We start from the raw sequence: 21658 nt of genomic DNA, 5'->3' as shown, positions 1-21658 counted from the left end.
GTTTTTTCATGGGCGAGCCTGAAGAGGGCAGCAGGAGAGCAGCTGGAGCGCCGCGAGTGCAGGAAATCACTCGCGGTATGCTCCGTCCACCTCTTCCTGCATGAAGTCGGGCCTTATCCAATCAGGAGCTGCGTGTCAAAGCAGCTCATGATTGGAAAGGCCCGACTTAATGCAGGAAGAGGTGGTCGGAGCGTGCTGCGAGTGATTTCTTGCACTCGCGGCGCTCTGGCTACTCTCTCCTGCCTCCTCCGCTGCCCTCTCCTTGTCGGCGGTTCGCGGTCGGAAAATACCGTGAATGACCGGGACCGCGAACCACCGACCGCGAACGACCGGGGGAACACTGTACTGTATATAATTCTTCTTTTCTCAAGTCTATGGGCAAGTTATTCCACAGCCACGGAACTGAATAAAAAAACATGCAATCTCAAGGTGGCGCAAGATGCGTCTTCGAGATATGAGGAACGACTACCCTAGTGTCATTCAAAGATTGTAATAAACGCCTGCAGGTCTCACCTATATATAGGTACAGTGGGATTTGGGGTTTTTTTTGTGGGTGCACACTCAGTGGCATAACAAGAGTAAGAGGCACCAGGGATGGTGCCTCCCTGTGCCCTCCTCCCCACACTCCCGCGTTCAAATCTGCGTCTCACTACACTCGTGTCTTCCCTTCCCAGCCTGTAAATCTTTGCCAATTCAAGCAACGTCTCCAGCCTTTCACCCTCGCTATGCCACTGGGCCTGTTTATATTGTTATCTTATCGGGTTAAAGGCTGAATATTGGCACTGACTCTGCCCCGAGAAAGCCTACAAAGTAGCTTGTTTCAGCAGTGCTATTTGGTTGAGCATCACTCAGTATTTGCCGTTAGCTCTGGACAAGCGATTTAACTGGCCCAGAGCCATTTCTGGCTATTTAATTCACTTTTGAGTACTGACCCCTTAGTGGCAAAATACATCCATCCCAGCATGCTTCAGACCTGATTCGCTTTTATTTAAGTAAAGTTTGCCCATACAGCAATTTTTGTGCAACAGAATTAACTACGACCCTGGGGACAGTTTCAAATGGCAAGGAAACTTAAAGATTAAAGATAGTTTTAAGTACATAAATGGTTGAAATATTGAGCTTGAAATTACACTCTGTGGTGCTGCTTCTTGAAAGTGTTGTAATGATTATCTTGTGATTTATTGCAATAAGAAAAGCACATAGTTTGGCAGAGAAAAATCTGTGGGCCTGTTTTACAAAGCCACGCGGTAACGTCACTGAAGCCCCTAGAGATTTAAAGGACTTCGGGGCTGTTTCCGCGCTGCTTTGTAAAACAGGCCCTGTGTATATCATGGTGAGAGATGTGAGTGGAGGACATGCGTATTTTTAAATGAAGCTGGGACTCTGTGTGTGTGCGTACGCGCGCACACAGGCAGATGGTAAAAAGCCTCCTAAACATTGTTTGTTGAAGTTTGGGAATAGAAGTCCCTAATGTAATGTAAGTTTGTATCTATAAGGCAGACGGCCAAAATAGAAAATGAACATCTGAAATTTGGAAGGTGAGATGGAGCAGTGGTAAAACAGAAATTGATGCAAAAATAAAGCAAGGAAGGTGCGGTAGGTTAGAATTAATTGAGCCCAAATAGTGAGCTGAAAAGATTTAATTTTTTTATTATTTGGAAATGATGACATCTTTAGAGAACATAAGAATCATCTTACTGGGTCAGATCAATGGTCCATCAAGCCCAGTAGCCCGTTCTCATGGTGGCCAATCCAAAGGAGTAGCAACATTCCATACAGAATCTCAAAGAATAGTAAGATTCCAGAATCCCAGAGAGTAACAAGATTCTAGAACCCCAAAGAGTAGCAACATTCCATACAGAATCTCAAAGAATAGCAAGATTCCGGAATCCCAGAGAGTAACAAGATTCTAGAACCCCAAAGAGTAGCAACATTCCATACATAATCTCAAAGAATAGCAAGATTCTAGAACCCCAAAGAGTAGCAACATTCCATACAGAATCTCAAAGAGCAAGATTCTGGAATCCCAGAGAGTAACAAGATTCTAGAATCCCAAAGAGTAGCAACATTCCATACGGAATCTCAAAGAATAGAAAGATTCCGGAATCCCAGAGAGTAACAAGATTCGAGAACCCCAAAGAGTAGCAACATTCCATACAGAAGCTCAAAGAATAGCAAGATTCCGGAATCCCAGAGAGTAACAAGATTCTAGAATCCCAAAGAGTAGCAACATTCCATACGGAATCTCAAAGAATAGAAAGATTCCGGAATCCCAGAGAGTAACAAGATTCTAGAACCCCCAAAAGTAGCAACATTCCATGCTACTGATCCAGGGCAAGCAGTGGCTTCCCCCATGTCTTTCTCAATAACAGACTATTTTGAAATAAGAACATAAGAATTTGCCTCCGCTGGGTCAGACCAAAGGTCCATCGCACCCAGCAGTCCGCACCCGCGGCGGCCCATCAGGTCCATGACCCGTCAGGTTATCATGATTTAGCCCTATAGCCCCCTTGTTTTTATCTATACTCTTTCCATGCTGTTATCTACCCCTATCTGTATCCCTCAATCCTCCTATCCTTCAGGAATCCATCCAATCCTTTGAATCCCCGTAGCGTACTCTGCCCGACCACTTCCTCCAGGAGCGCGTTCCATGTGTCCACAACCCTCTGTGTGAAGAAGAACCTCCTGGCATTGGTTCTAAACTTGTCCCCTTCCAGTTTCTCCGAGTGCCCTCTTATGTTTGTGGTTCCCCGTAGTTTGAAGAATCTATCCTTGTCTACCTTCTCCATGCCCTTCATGATCTTGAAGGTTTCTATCATGTCTCCCCTAAGTCTCCTCTTTTCCAGGGAGAAGAGCCCCAGCTTGTCCAGCCTGTCAGTGTATGAACAGTCCTCCATACCAATTATCATTTTCGTAGCTCTTCTCTGGACCTTCTCAAGTATCGTCATGTCTTTCTTGAGGTACGGCGACCAATATTGGACGCAGTACTCCAGATGCGGGCGCACCATTGCACGATACAGTGGCATGATGACTTCCTTTGTCCTGGTTGTAATTCCCTTCTTAATGATGCCCAGCATTCTGTTAGCTTTCTTCGAGGCCGCTGCACATGATTTCACCATGGTAACTAGTAAAACTAGTGTCTGAAAATTGCCCTCTTCTTCTGTGGTAAAGTACCTACTTTTTCACAAAGCAGATACTTACGACTAAGGCCCTCTTTTACTAAGGTGCACTAACCGATTTAGCGCATGCTAATGCGTGCATGTTAGTCTATGGACACGTTAGCGTTTAGCATGCGCTAATCGGTTAGCACAGCTTAGTAAAAGAGGGGGTAAATTTCCAAGTTTATTTTATCTTTGGATAAATAATATCCATGCGGTTTACAATTTTATTATTATAGTAAAATATAATATGCAATCATTTGAGAAGAAAAAGAACAGTAGGAGAACTGGGAACTACATAGTTCAATATTAAATAAGATAATATTAAATAAGATAGAGAAAGTAGGAGAAACAGGAAACTTGATTGTCTTACTAAGTCCACCCCCACCACTTGTCCCATATATAAAAGATAAGGAGGAATTTTATTTGTATACCACAATTCACTGTGAAGTTCGATGCAGGTAACAGGAGTTAACTGAAAAATCGTACGGAAGAGGAGAGGATACAATTATAAGTAGCATTGGAGTACATATAACAAAGAACCATAGTAAGGTTGGAGTCAGATATAATAGAAGGAGGGAAATACAAGGAGAACTCAAGAAGTGGACAGCGGTAGAGCCTCGGTACAGGTATAGATATGGAGACCCGAAAGGGTGGGAGAGGTGGGGGGGAAGGTTGTAAGAGTAGATATAGTCCGTACCTAGAGTTTTTTCTTAGTCTTTAGGAGCGTGAGAGACATGCGAAGAGGACACAGGGTTTAGTGATCTACTAGGAATTAGTTGAACAAGTATGTTTTTAGTCTTCGCCTGAAATGTACGTATGAAGAAGAAGACCTTATAATGCTTGATAGGATAGTAGTTTTGTCACGTAAGCTTCCTTAGGTTTTCCTTGAAGGGAGGGGTAGCGAAGATGGAGTTGGAGCACAGAAGGCGGGTCGGAGGGGTAAATTCAAATACTTCAGTGGTGTAGTTTGGTAGGAGGCCATAGAGAGCCTTGTACATGAAGCAAATGCAGTTTGAATAGTGATCAGGCCTTGATCGGGAGCCAGTGTAGTTGCTTGTAGTAAAGTATGACGTGGTCTGTTTTTCATAGGCACACCATAGTATGCTGAATCAGCCGGAGTTCTGTAGAAGTGTTTCTTGGGGCAGGAGATGTAATTGAGGTTGCAGTAGTCTAGCATGCTGATGATCAGAGCTTGGCATAGGATATGGAAGGGAAGGGTGTCGAAGTAGGAGCGGATTGATCTTAGTTTCCAGAGTGCGGTAAAGCCTTTTTGGACCACTGCAGCGATTTGGCTTTCCATGGTCATCTTTTGGTCTAGGATCACTCCTAGTATATTTTGATAGTGGACTGTAATGGTAGAGTTGTACCCCTGATCACGATGTTTTCCTTGTTGAGATTCGAAGGGCTTGCAAGGAAGAACTTGGTTTTTTCAGGGTTTAGTTTCAGTTTGTGATTTGTTATCCAGTCTTTCACATACTTAAAGGCTAAAGAGGGGCTCTTTTCCCTGGAAAAGCGGAGACTTAGAGGGGACATGATAGAGACTTATAAGATCATGAAAGGCATAGAGAAGGTGGAGAGGGACAGATTCTTCAGACTAGCGGGGACAACAAAACCAAGAGGGCATTCAGAAAAATTGAAAGGAGACAGATTCAGAACAAATGCTAGGAAATTCTTCTTCACTCAGAGGGTGGTAGACACCTGGAATGCGCTTCCAGAAGAGGTGGTAGGACAGAGTACGATATTGGGTTTCAAAAAGGGATTGGATGATTTCCTGAAGGAGAAGGGGATTGAAGGGTATAGATAGAGGGTTATTATACAGGATATTAAATGATTAGGGAATAAAAGATTTAGGTAAAGGCTCACTTACAGGTCATGGACCTGGGGGGCCGCGGCGGGAGCGGACTGCTGGGCACGATGGACTCCTGGTCTGACCCGGCAGAGACAATGCTTATGTTCTTATGTTTGGATAACCCCTTTGATTTGCCTGGATTCCTTTGAGAGCAGAGTGGGTAAAGGGAGGAGGACCGTGATGTCTTCAGCATAACTATAGCTCTTAATTCCCGAAGAGGCTAGGTGGTTCCCCAGTTAGCCTAACTATATGCTGAACAGGATCGGGGACAGAGGGGAGCCTTGCGGGACTCCGCAGGTAGAGGTCCAGATGGGTGACAGTTTGTTGTCGTGGAAGACTTGGTAAGAGAGACTTGTTAGGAAGCCCTTAAACCAATTTAGGACAGTTCTCATGATGCCTTTACCATCCAGCCATGAAAGAAGTATGTGGTGGTCTACTAAGGCACTGCTTAGGTTGAATTGTAGTATGAGAGCACTCTTTTCTCTGCTGAAGAGTTGGTAGATATTGAACAGTGGCCAAAAGCCAGACTGGAAGTCGTAAAGTATATCATGCTCTTCTTGGTAGATGAGCTGTTGGTGATACACTAGTCCTTCCTGTAGTTTCACAAAGAAAGGGATGCAGGCGATGGGTCATTAGTTAGACAGAGGAGATAGGTTCCTTGTTATTCTTGGTAATAGGTGTTATTATGATATGCTGATTGTTCTCTGGAAATGTGCCGTTGTTAAGCATAGAAACATAGAAAGGTGACGGCAGAAAAGGGCTATAGCCCACCAAGTCTGCCCACTCTACTGACCCGCCCTATCAAGTCTGAGTGTCTTACTAGGCCTCTGTAGGGATCCCATGTAGATGTCCCATTTATTCTTAAAGTCAAGCACGCTGTTGGCCTTGGCCACCTGCTCCGGAAGCTTATTCCAGTGCCCTACCACTCTTTCCGTGAAGAAATACTTCCTAATGTCACCCCTAAATTTCCCTCCTCTGAGTTTGAGCGGATGCCCTCTTGTGGCCGAGGGTCCCCTGAGTAGAAAGATGTCATCTTCTACCTCGACACGACCCGTGATGTATTTAAACGTTTCAATCATGTCTCCCCTCTCCCTGCGTTCCTCCAGAGTGTAGAGCTGCAGTTTGTTCAGTCTCTCCTCATACGAGAGACCCTTGAGCCCCGAAATATTCCTAGTAGCCATCCGCTGAACCGACTCGACTCTAAGCACATCTTTGCGGTAATGTGGCCTCCAGAACTGCACACAGTACTCCAGGTGAGGTCTTACCATGGTTTTGTACAGTGGCAATATGTACAGAGTCCAGTTGAAAAGTATGCCCAGAAAAACTGGGGGAATTAGTCAAATGATCTTTGGTGGGCATCGTGTCTAATGGGCACCGTCCATGCACATATTTTGCATAAAGTTTCTGTAACAGGTTGGGGGGAGGGGGGACGTTTTCCGGAGTAGGTTTGCAGTGTGATTCCGAAGAGAGCCTGTACATGGGTAGTTTTGGGTGTGTTGGGGTTGTTGAGCTTGATGCGGAGAGACTGGATCTTTGAGCAGAAGTAGTCGGTGAGATCGTTGATTGGGGGAGGTTCTTCTTGAGTTCTTGAGGGGCTCGAAATGAGATGTTCTTAGGAAGGTTACTTATACCAAGCTGCAAAGGTGCAGGGGGGGGGATTAGATGCATGGGGATTTCATTTTGAATTTCTACGCATGCTTTCTATCAGTGTTTCTCAACTCAGTTCTGGGGTACCCGCTTGCCAATCAGGTTTTCAGGATATCCACAATGAATATCCATGAAAGAGATGTGCATATAATGGAGGAAGTGTATGCAAATTAAGTTTATGCATATTCATTATGGATATCCTGAAAACCGAGTTGAGAAACACTGCTTTATTGCACTGACTTTGCACCTGATGCACCTGTTTGCCAGAGGCCTTTACAGCTATGGGGTATTTGAAAATTTCTCTGCAAGTCTTCTTCTGGGACCTGGCCGAAAAAGAATCATCACAATGAAATTTTGATGGGAACTGAATGATGTGTTATTTTTGTGTTTATTTGTAGATGAACGGTTTCCAGAGTACGGCAAAGTGGAGTTTGTGTTCTCATACGGTCCTGAGAAGATCCAAGGTGTGTATGCCACTTCTACAGCCTGAGGTATCTCTGGGCAATGGTATATCGTACAATAATAGTCAAACGCTACTAAGAGGATCTGAGAGCTGCCAAATGGCACGTCAAAGAAATACTGTGGTCAGTCATAGGCCAGGATTCACTAACCTGCCCGATCAGGGCAGGTCCGACGAATTCAGCAGATGAGGGTGATTGGAGGAAAGCCTCCATCTGCAGGCACGGATTGCTCTAAAGCGATCCCTGCAACATGCGTAGACCATCTGTAGATGATCTAAGCATGCACTGGACCTCCGGGCCGTCGGAGTTGGGTTTTTTTTTTTTTTTCTTCTTCTATTTTTTTAATGAAGATGGATCTGCTTTTTAAACCACTGAGCGCATCCAGGGAACCTGAAAAGTGCTGGACCTCAGGGCCGCCATAGATTTTTTAAAATAGGCGATCGAGGAACTTTTTGGAGCCCATGGTTTTAACCCGCTTAAGCCCGTGGGTTAAAACCACGGGCTTGCAGTGCGGGGGAGGGTGGGAGAGTGGGGGCAGGCAGGGTGTTCGGGTTCGGGGCTGGAAGGCAGGCACGTTCGGGGCTGCAGGAGGCATTCGGGGCAGCAGGAGATCGGGGCTGACAGCGCAGAGAGCAGGGCTACAGAAGGCAGGGCAGTCGCAAAGGGCTTCAGCGACTGGTCCTCAGCAGTCTTTTTTTTTTTTGATCGGCCAGCCCAGTCGGTGTTGCAGGGTTTTGTTTAGTGAATCGCGTCCCTGCCTACTTTGCATGCCGTTGCCCTCATTTGCATGCGCGGATCGGAGGATGGCCGGAAGACAGGTAAGTGAATCGGGCCGGGGTCGCAAACCGATCGGTACACGATTTGTTTGCTTAGTGAATTTGGGCCATAGTAACTCTAGTAATTTCAGTCCTTGAATATGTTAAGGTTTTAAAGAAGCAGTTTGGAAACAGCTTCCATTGGTGCAAAGTTCATGGATACTCGAGGCTTTGCACCAAATTGTCTTCTGTTTGAAAATTGTCACAGGAAAGAATTTGCACCAGGGTTGGGGTTTTTTTTGTGTGTGTGTGTGCTTGATAGACTTTTTCTGGAAAAGTATACGGAAAGACTTGAAATGTCATCAGCAGAGGTAATTTCCCTCCTCAGCCTAAATGTGTCCCTGGGAATGCCTTCTCTTAGAGCAGCTAAAATTACAAACCCTGGCAAACAATGTGCAGACAGCTGCAACGAGGGAGGCCAGTTTCCAGGCCGCCGATTTACTTGCGTAAAGGGCTCTGAAAATTGCCCTCAAGAGTACGTAAAAACTCCTCACTCGCACTTGCTGTCCCGATTACTTAGTAAATCAAAGGTTTGCGTTGCTCCTCTTCATCAGAGACTCGTCCCTCCGTGCAGGCATCGCTTTGATTCACGCACCCCTCCTGTGTGTCAGTTACATGTGGAACAATAATTGCTGCTAATTTGCAGATCCCCTGCAAATGCCCTTTGTTGGTGCGCTACAAACTGTGCGTGCAAAATCCTATTCGGCACAGCTGCAAGGGAGCATGGACCTGGGATGGGTAGGGGGGCTTGGGGCACCTAATTAACAGCAGTTAGTGGATGCTATGGCTGGGCAGACTGGATGGGCCATTTGGCCTTTAGTTGCAATCATGTTTCTATGTAACATAGTAACATAGTAGATGACGGCAGATAAAGACCCGAATGGTCCATCCAGTCTGCCCAACCTGATTCAATTTAAATTTTTTTTTTTTTTTTTTCCTTCTTCTTAGCTATTTCTGGGCGAGAATCCAAAGCTTTACCCGGTACTGTGCTTGGGTTCCAACTGCCGAAATCTCTGTTAAGACTTACTCCAGCCCATCTACACCCTCCCAGCCATTGAAGCCCTCCCCTGCCCATCCTCCTCCAAACGGCCATGCACAGACACAGACCGTACAAGTCTGCCCAGTAACTGGCCTAGTTCAATCTTTAATATTATTTTCTGATTCTAAATCTTCTGTGTTCATCCCACGCTTCTTTGATCTCAGTCACAGTTTTACTCTCCACCACCTCTCTCGGGAGCGCATTCCTGGCATCCACTACCCTCTCCGTAAAGTAGAATTTCCTAACATTGCCCCTGAATCTACCACCCCTCAACCTCAAATTATGTCCTCTGGTTTTACCATTTTCCTTTCTCTGGAAAAGATTTTGTTCTACGTTAATACCCTTTAAGTATTTGAACGTCTGAATCATATCTCCCCTGTCTCTCCTTTCCTCTAGGGTATACATATTCAGGGCTTCCAGTCTCTACTCATACGTCTTCTGGCGCAAGCCTCCTATCATTTTCGTCGCCCTCCTCTGGACAGCCTCAAGTCTTCTTACGTCTTTCACCAGATACGGTCTCCAAAACTGAACACAATACTCCAAGTGGGGCCTCACCAATGACCTGTACAGGGGCATCAACACCTTCTTCCTTCTACTGACTACGCCTCTCTTTATACAGCCCAGAATCCTTCTGGGGTAAATGCCTACATCTATCACCCCCTCTCCTTTTAGGCTAAGGCTCTTTACTCCTCCATCTTGAGATCATAGAGCTTTGACGGTGCGATCTCCAGAATTGAGGTCTCATCACAGTCATCAATACCTCCTTTTTCCTACTGGCCTCTTCCTGTGCACCCTAGCATCCTTCTAGTTTTTGCGGTCACCTTTTTAACCTGTTTGACCACCTTAAGATCATCACAAGTTCCGCACCTCCTTCGTGCACAAAAGTTCTTCTCCCTCCATAAACTGTACCATCCCCTCGGGTTTTTGCAGCCCAAATGCCTGACCTTGCTTTTCTTAGCATTAAATGTTAGCTGCCAAATTTCAAACCGTTTTTCAAGCTTCGCTAGGTCCGTCCTCATCATTCACACCACCAGGGGGCGTCTGCTCCAGTGCAGATCTGGTATCATCCGCAAAGAGGGAAGTCTTCCCAGTCAGCTCTTCAGCCATTTCACTTACAAAAAATGTTAAAAAGAGCAGGCCCAAGAACCGAACCTTGAGGCACACCACTGGTAGCATCTTTTTCCTCTGAGAGATCTCCATTGACCACTACCCTCTGTCGCCTCACACTCAACCAGTTCCTGACCCAGTCCATCACTTTGGGCCCATCTTGAAGGCACTCAGCTTTTTCATTGATGCATGTGGAACGCTGTCAAAGGCTTTGCTAAAATCTAAATACACCATTGTGCCAGTATAACTGCTAATGCCTAAACAGGCACATCATACCTAAGCTCGTATTCCATAATAGTAATTACATATGCAATTGCTGAATATAGAATTCATGCTTGCATGCATCATCTCAACTCCTAACTATAGAACAGATGGCCAAAGAGTGAGATTTTCATCAGAGCCCCAGGCAGGCACCAGTCTGATACACTGAAGATTCAAGGCTGGACTCAAGATTTAGGCACGATCACTTACGACAGTAGGAAGATACGTGTGTAACTGATAGCATTCTATGACCTATGAGCACAACTGCAAGATACGCCTCCTTTGTAGTTCCACGCTAGAACAGTTGGGCAGGAGGTGTATAGAATTGCACCTGTGGTCAGTTATGTATCAAGGGGGGGAGAGGTCTGCCCCTGGTGCAGACCATGAGGAGGTGCTCCCGGGGTCAGCGTTATGGTCCGGGAACTTCACTGCTCTGCTGACATTGGGCCTTACTCTCTGTCGGATCCTGCCTTTGCGGAAGCAGGAAGTAGGCAGGACTGGCAGAGGGGAAGGCCTGACGCAGGCCGAGAGTTAAGGCTGCCAACAAAGAGAGAGCCCATATACATTACATTAGTGATTTCTATTCCGACTGTGCCTTGCGGTTCTAAGCGGATTACAAATTAGAAGATATCTGGACATTTCCGAGAGAATTACATAACAAAGATTCAAGTATGTTACAGAATACAGTGGAGAATAAACAATACATTCGGGTAACAGAAGATAATTACATAACATTGAAGGAAGAAGTTTACTGGATACAGATGGTGGTTGCTTATTTAGGTATCTGAATATATATTGGGGGTATGGTTTGAGGAGTTGACTAATGTGGGCCTGCATTCTAAAGCAGTGGCGGTGGCCGGCCGTTGGAGGCAGTGCTTTGCAAAGGCTTCTTGTGGCCCTGCCCCTGCCAAGTCACTGATGATGCGGCAGAGAGAAGCCCTGCACTGCTTCTATCGGTCGACCACCACCACCACTGCTGCTGCTGTTGGAGGCCCAAAGGAATGTTAAATCTAATGGGGGGAGAGGGAGGATTGTTTGGGTCTGGAGATGCTGCACATGGGGGGAGAGAGGAAAGAAGAAGAATTGTTGGACGCCACTGAGTGTGCTTGTTGGGAATGTGGGCATGCAGTCTTATAGAATGAAGGGAATCTGTCTGCTGCCATGTCCTCCCCGCAAAGAGTTTCACTGTTGTTCACTGTTGATGAAGGGCCTTATAGTGGTCTAGTAGACGTGCCCAAAGGGACTGTTTATCTCTCAGTTCTTACTTGTGTGTCCCTGTAAAACAGAAAAGAGATGGTCCATCCGTGACCCACACTTGGTTACATTTTCAGTCTCGTGCCGCCAAATGAATGACCAAACTTGGGGTCATTGCAGCGGTGAGGCAGGACTGGACAAGAGACCCTTTCAGCAGCTCAGTTTGGAGTCTCTCCTGGCTTTTAAACTTCAGCCTAAGCATTCTGGGGCTCCATGTACTGTGTTTTGTTTGACAAGGTGAGGGTGGGGGGGGGAGGAACTAGATGTGGAGAAACACGGTTTTCTGTTTTCCTGAAAAGACTCATAAGGAAAGGGATTTTGTGACTTGTACAGCTGGTCACTTTGATTGCCTTTCTAAGCTTCTGCATCTTAGGTTGACTACAGCTATGGATACACCCGCCCCATCATGCCCACACCACGCCCAGCCTTGTCCCCCCACGCCCCCTTAGCCAGTTCTCATCGTTCAGTAGGGCATCCATGCATGCCCCCCTCCCGACGTGATCTGAAGAGGAAGCTTTTTAAAACCTGGACAAAGTGCCGGGTTTTGACATGCCGTCCGGACGCCCAGACATGGTCTCTAAAAAGAGGAGATGTCCGGGAAAATCCGGACATTTATTAACCCTAGCTAAGTATGCTGCAGAGGCAGTACTCACAGGAAAGGGAGGTCCAGCCATTATTCAATAGCAACACAGAGAAGCCAGACTTAGAGGACACATGGACCGGGTTCCTGAAAGTGTCACAGCTTTTGGACTTTGCTCAAGCACTGTTATTCTGATGCCTGGGCATAGGTTTAACGAAGATGATCCAATCCATATTTTGCCTCATCACATGCACAAACTGATAGCTCTGATTTCCTTAAGAAAGATAAAGCTACGTCTGCTTGCATGCAGTGAGGCGAAGCAGAAACGGATGAGGTGGCAACTCAAAGAGGGAAAAGATAGGCAAGGGTTATAACCCCAAGTAGCTCAACAGAGGCCAGTTCCAATTGAGCTTGAAGAGGAGGAAAACGGCTATGTTTAAGAAAGAAATAGTGGCGCTAGAAAAGGTTCAAAGAAAAGCGACCTCTCTCGTATGAGGAAAGACTAAAAGGGTTAGGACTCTTCAGCTTGGAAAAGAGACGGCAGAGGGGAGATATGATTGAAGTCTACAAAATCCTGAGTGGAGGAGAAAGGGTACAGATGGATCGATTTTTCACTCCGTCAAAAATTACACAGACTAGGGGACACTCGATGAAGTTACAGGGAAATACTTTTAAAACTCCATTCGGCTTTTAGACCAGCTGCAATTATTTCGTAAATTCCTGAAAACTTTGTTGTTCTCGCAATTTTTAAATGGTTTAACTATAGCCTCAACGAAATGATAATATTATAGTTATTTTTCTTATGCTTTTCATATGTACTTTAGTTTTTAATGAGCTCTTCCTTCTCCTATGTTTTCTGCTATGTACTCTAGTCTTAATTATATGTGAAACGAGTCGAGCTCCAATGGAAGATGACCCAGTATATAACCGAAGATTAGATTAGATTAAAACCAATAAGAGAATATATTGAAGTCTACAAAATCCTGAGTGGAGTAGAACAGGTACAAGCAGATCGATTTTTCACTCCGTCAAAAATTACAAAAACTAGGGGGACACTCGATGAAGTTACGGGGAAATACTTTTAATACCAATAGGAGGAAATATTTTTCACTCAGAGAATAGTTAAGCTCTGGAACACATTGCCAGATGATGTGGTAAGAGCGGATAGTATAACTGGTTTTAAGATAGGTTTGAAAATGTTCCTGGAGGAAAAGTCCATAGTCTGTTATTGAGAAAGACATGGGGGAAGCCACTGCTTGCCCTGGATCGGTAGCATGGAATGTTGCTTCTCTTGGAATTCTAGAATCTTGTTACTCTCTGGGATTCCGGAATCTTCCTATTCTTTGAGATTCTGTATGGAATGTTGCTACTCTTTGGGGTTCTAGAATCTTGTTACTCTCTGGGATTCCGGAATCCTGCTGTTCTTTGAGATTCTGTATGGAATGTTGCTACTCTTTGGGGTTCTAGAACCTTGTTACTCTCTGGGATTCCGGAATCCTACTGTTCTTTGAGATTCTGTATGGAATGTTGCTACTCTTTGGGGTTCTAGAATCTTGTTACTCTCTGGGATTCCGGAATCTTCCTATTCTTTGAGATTCTGTTGCTACTCCTTGGGTTTTGGCCAGGTATTAGTGATCTGGATTGTCCACCGTGAGAACGGGCTACTGGACTTGATGGACCATTGGTCTGACCCAGTAAGGCTATTCTTATGTTCTAACCTTCATATACCATTTGAACCAAAATCAGCCCCTCCTCTACTAAGGCGTAGCACGGGTTTTAGCGGCGGTAACTGCTCCGACGCCCAGGAATTCTATGAGCGTCTGAGCAGTTACCGCCACTGCCAGCGCTAAAACCCATGCTATACATTAGTAATGGAGGGGTAAATTAGCTACATAAAGGAAATTCAGGAGCAGTGCGCTTTGTTCCAGTAAGATTTTTGAGCTCCTGTTACTGTGTTTATTGTCATCTATTTTACTTGGGCTTTGCTGACCCAAATGCATTATGGTTTAGATTAACCTGTGCTACTGCATTTACATGCGTTATTGGTAAATAGATAGCTGCCTGAAATAATGCCTTAATTCCTCTTAGGACTCATTAACCTTTTAGTAAATCCATGTAAATAATGAAATTAGACTTCAATATCGCTGCTGTCTCTGTCTTACAGGGATGGAACATCTGGAGAACGGTCCCTGCATCTCTGTGGATTATAATACCTCTGATCCCCTCATCCGCTGGGATTCCTATGAAACCTTCAACCCCCACCAGGAGAACAGCTTGGAGGGTATGTGAATTCTATAGGGGATTTCAGCTACTGTGAGTCTCAATAGCCCGTTGGAATATTTTAGGCCATTCTGACAACCCTAGCCTGATGCATAATGCACAAAGCATGAGGGATGTAAGTTGAAAACCAGGACTGGCTTACAGCGTCCTTTCTGGAACTGGGTACATTAGAGGCTCTGAATCCTCCACTGTCAAGCACTGGCAGCAGGAGAAGCCACATTCAGCCAGTGAGAAAGCTGAAATGTCTCTTCCGTGATCGCTATCAGTGGCCCTCATAGATGGGACTTTATGCCATGGGGCCAGGCTATCCTTTTGGCTAAGTTGTAGTTTTGATTTAAAGCATGTGAAATGACCAAATTTATAATTAAGGATCTGTGAGCTCTCCTCTTTTTTTTTTTTTTTCAACCAGATTTAAATTTTGTGTCTAACCTCCTTCCATAAGAAAAAAAATGGTTTTGTAGGGTGTATGCATTGCTGATTTCTAAAGAGCCCTGTAGTCTTTGTAATTGCCTATAGAAGCATTTCATCTTGAAGAGTCCCTTTCATTGTCCCTCAGAAATTTCATACTTTCTCTTACCTGATTTCTTCTTTTCAATAAACGGATTTTCTTGGAATTTGAGAGTCCTAGCTACGGATTCTGTGGATGCTAGTTAGGTGCAGCCCATCTCATAGGAAGTATTAACTCAAAACATGTGTTCTGGGGAGGAGGGTGGAGGTTCGTGTTTCATTTCATTGTACAAACAATAGTGATGCCTTATATTTAGACTATTCTCCATGGACAAGCAGGATGGACAAGAGTCATGCATGTGGGCAAAAGCTACAAGGATGCTTGAGTACATAGATAGAGGTAAAACGAGTAGGAAAAAAAGGTATTGATGCCCTTGTATAAGACTCTGGAGAGACCTAATTTAGAGTACAATTCTGGAGGTTGTACCTTTAAAAAGATATAAACAGGATGGAGTCAGTCCAGAGGAAGGCTACTAAAATAGTCAGTGGTCTTCATCATAGGCATATGGGGACAGACTTAAAGATCTCAATATGTAAACTTTGGAGGATAGACTGGAGAGGGGAAATATGATAAGGATGTTTAAATACCTATGTGGCATAAATGCACATGAGGTGAGTCTCTTTCAGTTGAAAGGAAGCTCCAGCATGAGAGGGCATGGGATGAAGCTAAGAGGTGATAGGCTTAGAAGTAATCTGAGGAAATACTTTTTTTAACGAAAGGATGGTAGATGAGTGGTTACATATATGAGGTTTAATAAAAGAAAATTTTCACTGCCTGTTTCTATTCTGACCATTTATTCCGTTTCATGGTCATTCAAAAAAATATTTTTTTACATGGGGGGGTGTCCAAAAACGATGGGCCCTGGGTGCTACATACCCTAGGTACGTCACTGCTTGGTGGACAAACTCGGATAATTTATTCTAGGCATAGGGGGCAGCTAGATGAAAGGAACGAAGTCTGGAATTGGCAGTGGAGGAGAAGGGTAACGCTAAGAGCGACTTATCTGAGGAACGGATTCTCTGGGAGGTGAATAAGGAGAGATATTGAGGGGCAGCAGAATGAACCCACTTGTAGGTCAGCAATAGGAACTTGAACTGTATGCTCTCTGTCTATAAAAGTGCTCATTAGTACCAGCTTGTGATATGAAGCAACTGACTCACTTTGCAAAGGGCCACAAACAATTGAGAAGTACTAGCCTGAGCTGGTAGCCAGGAGGTGAAAAGCTCTATAACCCTGTGACCTTCAGAATCCAGGCCCACACATTGGTCCCTTCGAAGGAATCAAACAGCAGCCAATACAAACGAGGAACCCATCTTGGACCTAAATAAACCTCTCTGCACATGATATTTGTCCTGCCTCATAGAGGGATATATAGCAGAGAGAGACACACAGGGTTAGCAAGAGACAAGAAGGGTGAAAGAAGGGAAGAATTCCTGGCCTCCGTTCTCTTTGAAACATTCCTGTGTGCTATTCTTACTCAGCCTCCTCCTCTTCCACACGGAGGGTTTATTTTTCGGACATTTGGGCGTCAGTCCCTGTCAGGAGCTGTGATTTACTGGTGTCAGGAGGCCGGTGATTGCAGCCCAGAGAATCAGTAGGAGAAAAACTGCATTGAGGAAACTCAGAGAGGGTTATCACACATTATTGAACTGGGAACCCAGTGACATGCAGGAGGCACCCGATTCGATACTTCACAGGTCCTGGGAGGGGAAGAGAGCTAAGGCCATTGCTTGAGGGTGATACCTGGTGACCAGATTGGGAGGGAATAAAACAGGGGAAACAAAACCACAAACTCAAATACACAAAATACGGAGTGACACTGGTGAACACAAGACGTTGCAAAAATGTCCTTTTATTCATCCAGTAGCTCAATGACTCAACATGTACATGTTTTGGCCACACTAGCCTGCTTCAGGAGTCAAGAGAGTCTTCTGGGTAATGTCAGATGATGTTTTGAATAATATATGAATACTCAAGTTAGTGCTACGGTATAGGATCTTTTTGAAACAGTGCTTGGAGCCAAAAGGTCCTGGGCGTTCCAGAAACATCATCTGGCATTACCCAGAAGACTCTCTAGACTCCTGAAGCAGGCCAGTTTGGCCGAAACATGTACATGTCGAGTCATTGAGCTATTGGATGAATAAAGCATTTGAACCATTGGATGAATAAAAGGACATTTTCGCAACGTCTTGTGTTCACCAGTGTCATTAGGACAATTCCACTCCATATTATGTGGCCAGATTGGGAGTCCATGATGCAGGTGACCAAACCGGAAAGAGTGGGAAGTTTTATTAAAAGAGGGAATGGATACTGGCTAATGAAGGCGTATGGCACCAGATACCAATCTTGAATCCACCTCTCCAAGGTAGGGAGAACGAGAGGACACTCTCTAAAGTAAAAGGGGATAGATTCCGTACAAACGTAAGGAAGTTCTTCTTCACCCAAAGAGTGGTAGAAAACTGGAACACTATTCCGGAGTCTGTTGTAGGGGAAAACACCCTCCAGGGTTTCAAGACAAAGTTGGACAAGTTCCTGCTAAACTGGAACTTACGCAGGTGAGGCTGGACACATTTAGAGCACTAGTCTTTGACCTAGGGGGCCGCCACGTGAGCGGACTGCTGGGCACGATGGACTGGTCTGACCCAGCAGTGGCAATTCTTATGCTCTTATGTTTCCTGTACCAACCACCCAAACAGCCCACGGTCGAGTGAACACCAGTCAGGTTCCAAGATGGCAGGCCATTCCCCTTCACAACCTGCCATTTGGATTTCCTGAGGGCAAGCTAATTCCCAGAGTGTATGTCATTTCCAGAATGCCCTGCCATTTAAGTACCCAGAGGGCATGCCTTTTCTTGGCACACCCTGCTTTTGCTTGCGACACTCCCTCACATCTCCCTGAAGCTCTGGCCTACATTTTTGGCTGCAGTGATTGTAAACAGCTCAGGACAGGCTGGTGTTTCCTGCCAAATCTTGTGATCCAAATATTTATAAACTTCAGGGAATGATTTATAGCAGAGATAGCTCTCAAGGCCAGTTTTGTTTCTGGCAGGATCTGAGTGTTTATTAACATGAAGGACCAATATCAGAAGCCAGTCCCATCATTGTGCACCTGAACACCTGCATGAACCAACCATCGGCGTGGTTCAAGCACTGAAACATTTGCTGCCATTTTGAAGAAGGCAGCGTCAGAAATAAGAGTGAGTGGGCATCGCTCTTGGCTCTTCTGAGATACAGGGGTCTGAGAGCCTTGGGGGAGGCTTGGGTAGGGGTCTAGGGGCCCTCTAGACACCAGGGATATTTTGAGGGCACTTTGGGAGGGGAGGAACCAGGGGTTCACTAGACCACCAGGGCATTTTTCGTTAATTTTTTTGTATTTATATACCACTTATAGTCTAAGTGGTATACATTCAGGTACTCAAGCATATTTCCCTGTCTGTCCCGGTGGGCTCGCACTCTTCCTAAAGTACTTGGAGCAATGAGGGATTAAGTGACTTGCCCAGGCTCACAAGGAGCAGCATGGGATTTGAACCCACAACCTCAGAGTGCTGAGGCGGTAGTTCTAACCACTGTGCCACACAGTCTCAGAACATTAGGGGAGGGGGGGGGGTCCACTAGACAACCAGGACATTTTTTTAATGTTAGGGGAAAAAAGGGGGTCGGTATATGGGTTCAGGATAGGTTCTGCTAGACTTTAGGGGAGGTCGTGACATGCCTTGTGTGGTTTGTTTTGCATTTAAGATCAACGTTCCTGGCAACGCCTGAGCCAATCACCACTCAGACAGAGTCAGAAAAGTTGACATTTTCTGCTAAGCTGCAGGTCACTATCAAGATTTTAATGCATTAGTTTGGGAGCGTGCCATGGCTATTTTTTGAGACTAGTTTTGCTGTCGAGAAAGACTGTACATTAAACGTTTGAGCCCTGGCCTCTCATTGTTCCACAGTGTGCAGTTATTTAGGGAAGGAGTTCCCTTCCCAGGGCCACAGTTAAGGGAGAATCATCATTTGTGCAGATGCATTTTCACATGGCGAAAACACAGGCACAGCGATGGAGTGTGTCCTGGCAAGCTTCTTTTAGAAACAGCGCAACACCTATGCTGCCTACAATCTCCGTCCCACCATGCTCAATTTGAAATTGAAAATGACCTCAGATTCTAAAAGTAGTTAAGGACCCTCAGGCCTATCTAGTTTCAGGCCGGTTTAGTTCCTGTTACTCTCCTACAGACCTTGAACTCATCTGTCTGCTCTTTGTAACTTGGGGTTCTCTGGGCTTTTCCCAGGCTATCTTGAATTCTCTTGCTGTGTTTGCCTCTATCACCTCTCTTAAGAACATAATAGCCTTACTGGGTCAGACCAATGGTCCATCAAGCCCACTAGCTTGTTCTCACGGTGGCCAATCTAGGTCCCTAGTACCTGGCTAAAACCCAAGGAGTAGCAACATTCCATATAGAATCTCAAAGAATAGCAAAATTCCGGAATCCCAGAGAGTAACAAGATTCTAGAATCCCAAAGAGTAGCAACATTCCATACAGAATCTCAAAGAATAGCAAGATTCCGGAATCCCAGTGAGCAACAAGATTCTGGAATCCCAAAGAGTAGCAACATTCCATGCTACCAATCCAGGGCAAACAGTGGCTTCCCCCATGTTTTTCTCAATAACAGACTATGGACTTTTCCTCCAGGAACTTGTCCAAACCTTTCTTAAAACCAGTTATACTATCCGCTCTCACCACAACCTCTGGCAATGTGTTCCAGAGCTTAACTATTCTCTGAGTGAAAAATATTTCCTCCTATTGGTATTAAAAGTATTTCCCTGTAACTTCATCGAGTGTCCCCTAGTTTTTGTAATTTTTGACGGAATGAAAAATCGATCCACCTGTACCCTTTCTCCTCCACTCAGGACTTGTAGACTTCAATCCTATCTCCATTCAGCCGTCTCTTTTCCAAGCTGAAAAGCCTTTTTAGTCTTTCCTCATACGAGAGGAGTTTCATCCCATTTATCATTCTTCATATACCCATGTGAGGATTTTCAAAACTGACTTTCTAAATGTCCTTCTGGTCATTTTGTCCTCAGTGGGTCTAAATATTAAGAGGGGCTGTTAGAGGTGTGCTTTCGGTGAGATTAGAACTTGGACATTTTATACCAGTTTTGCAAAATGTCCAGGGCACAATGTGGATATTTTAGACTAGACCTGTTTTTTTAACATGAATAAGGGCCAAAAAGACACCCAAACTGGGCAGATGACCACTGGAGCGATGAAAATATGCCCCCAGTGGTCCCAAATACCTGCATAAAACAGTCCATATCTCGTTCGATGACAGCTGCAGATACTATGGCCAGTCGTAGCAGAGCTGCAAGAAGGTCTCTGGAGTAGCCCGGTGGGTAGTGCAGTGGACCCAGGCCCATATGCCACCCTAGCTAGTACCCTTCTGGTGGAAAGTGTGTGCCCACTGTATTTTAGTTATTTATTTATCATATTTTCCATAAATATATCAAGTATCCTCTTGTACAGAAAGATGGAGTTATCTAAAGAACACAAAACACAAAATTTTGTTTAATTTAACCACAATCAAAAAGAAATATAGCTTTACTCCAGCTCAAATCCACAAATCGTAGATCCAAGAAGTAATAACAGCGAGCACTAATATAGCATTAGAATATAAAGAATTCAATCAAATTAATTCAATGAGCTCTCATGATGTCCCTGCATTCAGGCGCGCAGCCGACAAAAAGGTTGTCAGTTGAGTAGGGTCAAAGAAAACATATTTTTGCTTTTGATATAATATCACACATTTGCATGGGTGACGTAAGAAGAAAGAAGCTCCAAGAGCAATAACTCCCGGTTTTAAGATCAAAAATTTGCGACGTCGCTTTTGGGTATCTCGTGCCAGATCAGGAAACATTTGTATTTTATGTCCCAAGAATTCTTTTAATTTATTTTTAAAGTAAAGTCTTAATAACCATTGTTTATCTGGTGCCAAGGCAACTGTGAGGAGTAAAGTTGCTGGTGTCGCCATTTCCCTGTCTGACTAGTTCCAAGATTGTCAAAATGTCCAATAACGTTTGGTCCTTTGGTAATTCCTGTGATTTTGGGTGTTGTCCTTCTTCCCTTCGTATAGGCAAATAATAGACCTGGGTAAACGGCGGCAGCAATTCTTCTGAAATTCCCAATATTTCTACCATATATCATTTCAACATATCTCGCGGAGGTATTGTTGCCACTCTGGGAAAATTAATTAGTCTGAGATTATTATTGCGAGAAATATTGTCCAGTGCTTCCAATTTCCTTCTCAAATTTGTATTGTCTCTCATTAATGTTTCTGTGAGCTGTTTGGTGACCTACCATACGAAAAACGGCTTGACAAATTACAGCTATACTCGCTCGAGGAGCGCAGAGAGATGGGGGACATGATCGAGACGTTCAAGTATCTTACGGGCCTCATCGAGGCGGAGGAAGATATCTTCTTTTTCAAGGGTCCCACGGCAACAAGAGGGCATCCGTTGAAAATCAGGGGCGGGAAACTACGAGGTGACACCAGGAAATTCTTTTTCACTGAAAGAGTGGTTGATCGCTGGAATAGTCTTCCACTACAGGTGATTGAGGCCAGCAGCGTGCCTGATTTTAAGGCCAAATGGGATCGGCACATGGGATCTATTCACAGGGCAAAGGTAGGGGAGGGACATTAAGGTGGGCAGACT

The 21658-nt window shown here is 44.8% G+C and overlaps 1 protein-coding gene across 8 annotated transcripts in view; it reads left to right on the top strand.

The window, feature by feature from the left end:
- Positions 1-21658, top strand: part of TNS1 (tensin 1) — a 606988-nt gene that overhangs the window by 433412 nt on the left and 151918 nt on the right. For all 8 annotated transcript variants that reach the window (XM_033945996.1, XM_033945995.1, XM_033945994.1 and 5 more), the window contains 2 exons: positions 7056-7121; positions 14339-14455. In XM_033945996.1, the coding sequence (XP_033801887.1) occupies positions 7056-7121; positions 14339-14455 (183 nt within the window). The remainder of the gene's footprint in view (positions 1-7055; positions 7122-14338; positions 14456-21658) is intronic.

The sequence above is a fragment of the Geotrypetes seraphini genome, chromosome 5 (genome assembly GCF_902459505.1).
Source record: "Geotrypetes seraphini chromosome 5, aGeoSer1.1, whole genome shotgun sequence".
NCBI lineage: Eukaryota > Metazoa > Chordata > Amphibia > Gymnophiona > Dermophiidae > Geotrypetes > Geotrypetes seraphini.
This window is presented reverse-complemented; position numbering and strand designations above follow the sequence as displayed.